The following is a 9,461-nucleotide window of genomic DNA, read 5'->3' as shown; positions in this document are numbered from 1 at the left end:
TTTTTTTTTTGTTTTTTTTTGTTTGTTTGTTTGTTTGTTTGTTTGTTTTTGCTGTGAAGAGACACCATGCCCAAAACAACTCTTATAAAAGAAAGGACAATATTTAATTGAGACTGGCTTATAGTTTTTAGAGGTTTAGTCCTTTATCATCATGGTGGGAAGCATGGCAGCATATCCAGGCAGACATAGTGCTGGAGGAGCTGAAAATCTGGTGGAGCCAAACATGATTCTGTAATTTTAACTCATTTCAGGAATTTTAAAAAGTTATTTCTGTTTCTTTTGCAATAGCAGGCACACTGAGTTTGTCTCTTAATAAAATGGCAAACTTTATTTATAATAGCCAGAAACTGGACACAACCCAGATGTCCCTCAACAGAGGAATGGATACAGAAAATGTGGTACATCTACACAATGGAATACTACTCAGCTATTAAAAACAATGAATTTATAAAATTCTTAGGGAAATGGATGGATCTGGAGAATATCATCCTGAGTAAGGTAACCCAATCACAAAAGAACACACATGGTATGCACTCTTTGATAAGTAGATATTAGTCCAGAAGATCAGAATACACAAAGTACAATCCAAAAAACACAAGAAACTCAAGAAGAAGGAATACCAAAATGTGGATATGTCATTCCTTCATAAAAGGGGGAACAAAATACCCATGGAAGGAGTTGTAGAGACTAACTATGGAGCAGAGACTGAAGGAATGACAATCCAGAGACTGCTCCACTTGGGAATCCTTTCCATATTCAATCATCAAATCCAGACACTATTGTGGATGCCAGCAAGTGCTGGTTGAGAGGAGCCTGATATAGCTGTCTCCTGAGGGGCTCTGACAGTACCCGACTAATACAGAAGTAGAGGCTCACAGCCATCCATTGGACTGAGTACAAGGTCCCCAATGAAGGAGCTAGAGAAAAGACTCATGGAGCTGAAGGGCTTGCAGCCCCTTAGGACGAACAATATAAACTAACTAGTACCCTCAGAGCTCCCAGAGACTAAACCACCAACCAAAGAGTACACATGGTGGGACTAATGTCTCCAGCAGCATATGTATAGTAGAGGATGGCCAAGGCCCTGTGAAGGTTCTATGTTCCAATGTAGGGGAATGCCAGGGCCAGTAAGTGTGATTGTGGTGAGCAGGGCATGGGGGGAAGGGAACGGGGGTTTGTTTTTGTTTTTATTTTATTTTATTTATTTATTTCAGAGGGGAACCTGGAAAGGGAGATATTGTATGACATGTAAATAAAGAAAATATCTAATAAAAATATTAAAAATAAAAAACAAACCTATTAACCCAATGGGAAAAAAATGGCAGACTTATGTCTTGAGGACATTTCCTTATAGAGGAAAAGCCTTACAGAGGAAACCACCAACACTACACACTTCTAGTTCCAAAGACTAACCAGTACATGCCAATAGCAGCACATGCACCTATCCTTCCTGAAGAACCTGTACCTTGTAAATTGTTCTAATAATTTCTTTTGAGGTGGTAAGTTATTTAAAGTGGTTTCAAAGTAAAGCCAAGAAGAAAGGCTGTTACAGAAGGAAAAAAAAATTGTCATGAGTACCTTGGGCTTAGTAGAATATTTGTGAATCTATAAAATGGAGTTAAGCATAGCTATCCCAAGATGGTTATGAAAATGAGAGAAAAAGTATGTGTGTGGCCTTCGCTTAGCCATTGTCTGGCATAGGAAGAATGGGCTGCGATTACTGCAGGTACATTCTGTGTTCCTTATCCCTCGAGCAAAGCATGCACGACGCTCAATTTTCTATTGTATTTTCTTTCTTTTCTCCCAGCCTCAGATTTGAATACTACCAATGAAAACAAACTGTCAGATTTAGAGGAAATCAAGCTCAAATTAATGCTGGGAGTCTCACTGATGACACTTATTCTGTTAATTCCCCTCGTGATATTCTGTTGTGCTACACTGTACAGGCTGAAACACCTACGGTAAGCCTACTGGTCTCTGTGGTCTTCAGAAATAGCCCTCCTAGCTTTAGAGGATTGATAGGAATATGTTTCCTCTTCGGTAATGTGTAAAACATGCAGCTTGAATCCACTTCCTCTAAGCACTAGGAATGTGAGCCCTGTCTCAGGGAATATTACACTGTTTTAAAGAAACACACAGTTAACGAGGAAGGATGTAGAGGCTAGACAATGCTTCCTTCACTCTGTATTCTTGCAAAATAGCTTTGGAACACGAAGGCTATTTATTCTCTTCTAAGTCACTCATTTGCTTGTGATTTAATATTTTTAATTTTTTGGTAGCCTTGCTTAAGACCTTGAAACAGACAGAAAGTCCGCAATTTTATGCCTTGAGGCCTAGACATTTGTTTTAAATAATAATTTGTCTTTTCTTATAAAAATATTAAATTCTATTTGAACCTGAGGGCCTGATTGATCTCTTTAAAACTTTTTTTGTACGCTATCATAGATTGCTTTAAACGACCCCACACAATTGCTTTTTAATGTTCACGATTATCATTAATATCGCTCTTTTGACTTTGTTGCTTTGATGATGTATTTCTCTGATCCATTAAACCTGTAAAGTTAGATATTTATTCTCCCTAATTCAGCTTCACTTTGTGATTCTTGGAAAGTACTTATTAATTAAGACAACTTTTATTATTGGCTTTTAAGCTCTAATATTGCAGTTTGGTATAGGTTGCATACACCAAATATTGCTGGTTCATTCACAGGAGGATTAAGTACAATGTAACTATAATGAAAGAAAAACTATACCACTTGCATTAATTAAGTAACACATTAGACATAATCCATTTCTGTTCTAACTTCTGATTTGAGTCATAAGTCTATGCAACTAAAGACCACTTTTGGCGTGTGTTCTCTTTTTTAGTGACAAAAGTTGTGAGAGTCAATACTCCGTCAACCCAGAGCTGGCAACTCTGTCTTACTTCCAACCAACAGAAGGTGTGTCAGATACATCTTTTTCGAAAAGTGCAGAGAGCAGCGCATTTTGGGGCCACACTTCTTCAGAGATGAGGCGATCCAACAGAAGAAGGTCAAAATCTAAAACTATGGATTTTTCTGCAGGCCCCAATCAAATAGTCTTAAACGACGAGTCAAACCTTCTCCATCCTGGGGAGCCAACTTTCCTCCTTCCTGAGGTACCGGTTGAGGAGCTCATCATTGAGAGTGGCACAGTTAAGTTGAGTGAGGTTGGTGATCAAGCCCAAGAACAAACTATTATTGAGCAAGGGAGAATCATTGAGAAAAAACTTTAATTCTTTGGTTATAAAAACAGATCTTTGTGTGTCACATAAATGTTCTCATTTTGTTATTGCACATTTCAGAGACATCTACATTTTCTGACGTCCTAAGGACATAGTCAATAAAAACCTATCACAGTTATTTGTTATAAGAATTACTTAAATGAAAAATGTACAAGGAAATCATTTAAGGGAAACTTGTCAAATAAACTCATCAAATAGTCTAGAGACTATGACAGGCCTTCAAGGCTGGAGGTAGCTCAGTGATGGACCACTTGCCTAGTAGGGCCAAGACCACCTTAGAGCCATCAATCCACCCACCCTTAGAGCAATAAAACTTTACCCTAAGGTTCATCTTTAAATGAGGGCATTTACATCTTTACCATTACCTGTGCCTGGCTACTGCTATCTACATCAAAGCAGAAAATGTCTGGCTTCTGTTTCATTAGCTAAACAGTGGTATCTACAAGAGATAAAACTAAGTCAGTGGTGGAAACTGCTAGCATTCTTGAGTTGTTTTGAAGTTATGCAGCTGCTCTCACTGATCAGGAAGAGAAACATGGCCAGTCAGATAGCAGCTGGAAAGTGCTTGCCATAAGCAAGCCTGATGACCTGAGTTAGATCCCTGGAGCCCACCGTGGAATGAGCAAACCAGGATTCCTACTTGTCCTGACATCTCTAGGCACTCTGGCATGGGTACATGTGCAAGCACAAACATGATTAATAAAGAAAACATTTCCTCCGTTTCTAAAGTACTCATAATCTTTGGGGATAACATGTGCCGGTAAATCATGGAAGAGATCATTTCAGCAGTTTATTTCCTAGAGAAATCTATAGCTATCTCTCCCACCAGTCACTCCCAGGTACCCAGGATCATTGTGCTTTAACTGGGAAAAAAACCCTAAAGCCTGAGTAATTTATTAAAATAACTATAGAAGCTATCTATACAATGGATATTTTTGTTTGTTTGTTTTCTTCGAGACAGGGTTTCTCTGTGTAGCCCTGGCTGTCCTGGAACTCACTCTGTAGACCAGGCTGGCCTCGAACTCAAAAATCCGCCTGCCTCTGCCTCCCAAATGCTGGGATTAAAGGCGTGCACCACCACCTCCCAGCCCTACAATGGATATTTTAATTTATGAAATAGAGATACTATGTCCTTAAGTGGGACCATCTTAGGGCATGCATCAGGTCATCTGTAGGTATGTGGATGTGGAGAAGACCCAAGGCAGATGTCACTGCCTTTATCAGCCCTCTTCTTGCCAACAGGTTTCCATTTCCTGGCTGACAGACACTTTGCATCATTCCGAGTTTCACTATGCTATGAAAGGCGCAAATCAAATAATATATTTTACAAATTACAAATCTCATGGACTGTGGATGAACTTAGTAGGATGGCTCTGTAGCCTGCAGAAGGCCCTGGTTTCCATCATCAGTACCAAATGAACCTGGGCATTAGTGGTACACACCTGTAAGGCCAATACTGGGAGGGGGGAGAGGCAGGAGGATCAGAAGTTTAAGGTTATCTTTAATTACATATGGAGTCTGAGGCAAGCCTGGGATACAAAAGACCCTGTCTTAAATAAACACATGGAATCTCAGGCGAGCTAGGGACATGCCTTGCCAGAGTTCCTTTGCTTGAGAGTGGCCATGATCCCCAAAAGGGCAAAAGGCTTTGGACCAAGAAAGTCCAAGGGACATCAGTTTTCTCAGTGTTATTTCAGCTCATGAGAAGTTCTTTTTACTATCTTTGGCTTGGGAAGATGCTTCTCCTTCCCTGTGGAGCACAGATACACTCTCTTCCCTGCCATTTTGAGAGTCCTTTATGCTCCCTTTCTTCTTCAGACTGTTCCACTCACCATTGGTTGGGAGGGTCTATACAAGCCTCTACCCATGAGAGAAAATCCACCACGGGGCAGGTGCTCCCTTTCCTGATCCTGCCCAATCGTGGACAGTTTCTGAGCCACTGTGGGTAGCCCTGAGCATCAGCTCCCCTCTTCCAGTTCCTTTTGCCGTTTCTTAGGCCTTTCTGACAGTTCTAGGGCTGGATTCAAGGCTGTGTACTGGCAGTTCAGGCACTTGAAGCCATGAAGGTGGGTGAGGGGTCAGTGAGCTAAAATGGCTGCAGGTGCTTGGCACTAAGGCACTAAGGAGTCTCCAGGTATGGAAGGGTTTGTGGGCAGATGTCACGCAGAGATATGAAGGCTGCTAATAGTCCCTCATTTTTCCCTCTGGCCCTCCACCCATCCTTTAGAAATGTGAAGAATTTTCTTGTTTGAAAACAGATGCAAAGGACCACTTTCAAATCAAAGTGTTTCTAGTTGTGAAACAAAGCATTATAAGGAAGGTTAATTCTTTTAGTATTATTCTTACTAAAATGGGCAAAAGCAACATGTTAACTATGTTTTGAAAGTCATCTGAGTATGTAATCCAGTTATAGAACCTTGGTCTGGCATGTACAAAGTCCTGGGTTTAATCCCCAGCATCACCACAAAAACAAAACCAATGGTAAAACAAGCAAACAAACAAAAACAAAGCAGAAAAAACTACCTGGTTTTCTAGACTCCTGACACAGCTTATAGAAATTTAGAAAGGATAGTGGGGCTGTTTGAGGAAGCTGGGTGAAGATATATGAAGGATGATGGGCAGTCTTCCCTGCTCTACTGTAGAAATGAGATGATAACATACAGACCATGTATACTTGTCCACAGCTGATCCTCCATGCTGTCAATAAACCTGAATTTCCTGAGCAGGTTTTCTAGACCTCCTGGGTTGCTTTTCTCCAGCAGCTGATGGGTATCTCTCCACTCTAAAGTGCCCAGGTCTCCTCAGTGCTTTCTAGTATGCCATTCAGCCTTCAAGAACTGCTTTAAGTTCTGCCTTGCAATAGCTTGGGTTGCATCATATCACTTCTGTTCAGTGTTTCCTTCTGTTTGTACTGTGGGCCAATTCTTAGAGACTGGCTGAGGTAGGTGAGAGAACTTGCCTGAGATCTCGGAATCAAACCAGGAGTCCTTCCTCGAAAGTGTGCCCAGCATTATCCTAAAGAGCCAGCCTTGTTCTCCATTCCTTCCTGCATCAAGTCCAAAGGTGTGCCTAACAGTGAGATGCTGGGGACCTTTCATGGAAGGGGGGTTGTTGTGTGCTTTTGGGTGGTCTCGAAGTTCCAGAAGTCCTGGAGTGGCAGAGCTGACCTAGTGATGTTTAGGAAGCTGGCTCGTGTGTATGCTGAGGCGGTCCTTCGGGGGCAGGAAAAATCCAGTATCTGCCTTGTGATCTCTAGTGTTCCCTCAAGGCAGGGTGCAAGGGCTGTTGGGAATGGGTGTGGTGGGAACTGGTGAGGCTGGAGAAAGGTGCTCTGAAGGCTTGGAGAAACATGGTAAATGTGTGAAGGTAATGTCCCCAACCGTCTCACATGTGAAATCATCATAAGGAATGTTCTGTTCTCTGGGGAGAGGTGGGGTAGGGAACTCTGTTGACAGTTGGACCTGGACATTGAAACTTGCAAATAAATACTCTTATGTTGCCTCTTAAAGCAATTATCATTCAAAAGTAGCCATTTCCTAGCCAGGGAGAACTAAGGTGGTTCTGATGCAGAAGCTATTGTCCTGTGGATGGTAAGAGAAAACACAACCATAGTGAAAACTCAAATTATTGATATGTCACAGCAAGGAAGGTTAAAAGGAAGATTAAAGGTTAACAAAGGAAATATTTGGAATACTGAAGCACATGAGTGAGAGACCTCAATAGATGAGAAGGCAGGAGCCTGGGTGGAAACACACACAAACACACACATACACACACTCACACACACACACACACATGTCCCCAAAGCCAGTGAAAGACATGTGAAGATTCTATGCCCTTTCTTATTTTCTTGCTTCTAATGCAACTGATGGTAACATTAAATTGCCAGTCAGGAAGGTTTCTGATGAGAGGCTTCTGCAGAAGGGACCGCCTCAGACCACCCCCAAAGAGCTAAATGTGGGGTAACCATGAAAATCTACAGCTGCATCTCGCTCACTGTGATCATTAACTCTTTTTCCATAGTAAAGCTACATGCTTGTCACATAAATGTGGGAACAACAAGAACTTAGTGTAATTAAGCAACCCAGAGACACCAGCAAAGGTCAGAGGGTAGTGATGCCAACCAAGTGACCAATAGTGTCAAGCTCCAAATTCAGCAAAGATGGAGTCAGACATGGTAGGGCTTCAATCGTCCATAACAAGGTCAGCATTCCAATGAACCAAGCACAATCATCTCCTTGGTTGGGCTGAAAAGACATGCCCTATTGGGTTTGGTCCACCTTAACCCAGAAAATGAACCAATCTTCTTAATAGAGCTTACCTCAGCCCTGGTCAAATTTCTATCACAGACATATAACTTGTAATGAAGGAATTCCATGGCTTTTCCTATCCCCTTTCCTGGATGAATGGAAGTCCTATCTCTAAAGTTTTATTTTTCCTTGATTTTCTCACTTTTCCTCGATTTCTCACTTTTGTGTAATTCTTAACGAAGCTTGCTTCCATTTTTACAAACTCCCACAAGATTCTGACGACAAACCCAGAGCCACTGTCTTGGGTTGATCTTTAGTGACCATCAGGTGTCCAGCACCTCAGAACCCTGTATTAAGCACAAGTGGGCTGAGAAAGGTGCTTGCTGTCTTACTCAAAACCCGGCAACAGCTGACGCAGTTTATCTAAACACAGCTTCTGGTGGTAATGTTTAAGCTGCAGAATGAGTAGACTCTTGTTTCTCATGGTACTGTTTAACAACACTTTCCAAATTCTAGCAGCCAGTAAGCTCAACTTAATGCCAATGTGTATTTCTGGTTGAATAGCCAAGCTCATTTAAAGAGAAAGGAAACCCCATATGTTAAATTTAGATCCTGAGATTGCTAGCATTGTCTGATCTCTCCTTCCTCCTTTTTCAAGCAGTTACCTTTCCAGTATATTGTTTTGGATTTCAGTACATTTCTTAATAGAATATGATCAGCAAGTTGAAGGCCATTGATCCGGGGAAAAGATGCATGTGTGTTGCCAAAACTCTGAATTTATCTAAAGTAAATTCAGAGTTCGAAGAGCATAATTAGACCACATCTCATTTCTGAAATAAGTTTGGGAGACATGTTAGGTACATTAATTAATAAAGGAAAATGGATCTTGGAAAGGGGAAGATGGGCATTATTATTCTAGTAAAAACAGGAGGTGCTGCTAGGGGTGTCATGGCCCATCTGCTTCTGCAGCTCTTGGGTCGTGTCATTATCCAGTTGTTTTTTCTCAGGACTGTGGATTCATATGCTTACGAATTTTATTTGCTATTTCTGACATTTGGGTGGTGGGTAGAAATGGCCTTCATTTGGTGTCTGAACTATTCTGAAAACATGAAGTTCTTTGGCCAGAGTCTCAAGAGAGATGTACCAAAGACCAGTGAGCCTGATGTTTTACACAATATTTTGTCATAGACAAAGGAACTGCTTTGCTTGGTGAGGCTGTGTGCAGTTCTGTGAGTCGATCATCTATTTGAAGTGTCCAGTTGTCACTGGTTGGTAATAAAGTAAGTAGGTTATTTCTAAAAATGTTATGTTCAATGCAGTTTAGTTTGTAACCGAGGCTGGTATCCTAACACACATTCAACTGTATTAAGGCAAGTGTACAGGCTAAAGTGGAATAATTTGTTTTGCCACTCAACTAGAGCTTTAGAACATTTGTCATATTGCAAAAGTATTACTTGACCAAAAAGGACCTGCACAGACTCCCAAACCGAATGTGTGTCATTTAGTTGCTTATCTCCATGTGACACAAAATGTCACATAACGTTTCAGCTTGCTTTTGTGCTTAGGATCTTGTCATCCACCAGGGGGCAGCAGTGGGAAGTAAATGACCAACGTTCCTACTGAGCCATTTTCCACAGTCTGCCATTTTCATTAAAAACAGTTTTATTGACATTGCTGAATTTTTCATCACAAATTGATAATGCCTATCTTTATTATTTGAAGACTCAGAATTGTAAATTTGCTTACCCAGTCGAAGTCACTTATTTCCCCCAAGTCAAGAACTACTGCCCTTTGTGATCGTCATTCAGACAAGCAGAAGAATAACCAGTTTTCTAACATTTGCACTTGTGTGTGGTTCAGGCACGGCAGGTGTGAGCTGGGAGGGTGTGTGTGTGGGGGGGTGTCGCAGCTGCAAGTGCTGGGCCCCACACGATGTGTCTAGTTGA

General features: G+C 41.3%; 1 protein-coding gene across 2 annotated transcripts in view; it reads left to right on the top strand.

Moving 5' to 3' along the window:
* The window catches only part of Eqtn (equatorin), a 22,457-nt gene extending 19,143 nt beyond the window's left edge, over positions 1-3,314 (top strand). The window contains exons 7-9 of one of the 2 annotated variants that reach the window (XM_031377868.1): positions 1,808-1,961; positions 2,869-2,942; positions 3,066-3,309. In XM_031377868.1, coding sequence (XP_031233728.1) covers positions 1,808-1,961; positions 2,869-2,942; positions 3,066-3,256 — 419 coding nt within the window. In that variant the 3' untranslated portion in view covers positions 3,257-3,309. Of the gene's footprint in view, positions 1-1,807; positions 1,962-2,868 lie in introns of both variants that reach the window. The other variant, XM_031377867.1, reaches the window with a different exon arrangement.
* The last annotated feature ends 6,147 nt before the right edge of the window (positions 3,315-9,461 follow it).

The sequence above is a fragment of the Mastomys coucha genome, unplaced genomic scaffold, assembly GCF_008632895.1.
Source record: "Mastomys coucha isolate ucsf_1 unplaced genomic scaffold, UCSF_Mcou_1 pScaffold18, whole genome shotgun sequence".
Lineage (NCBI taxonomy): Eukaryota > Metazoa > Chordata > Mammalia > Rodentia > Muridae > Mastomys > Mastomys coucha.
This window is presented reverse-complemented; position numbering and strand designations above follow the sequence as displayed.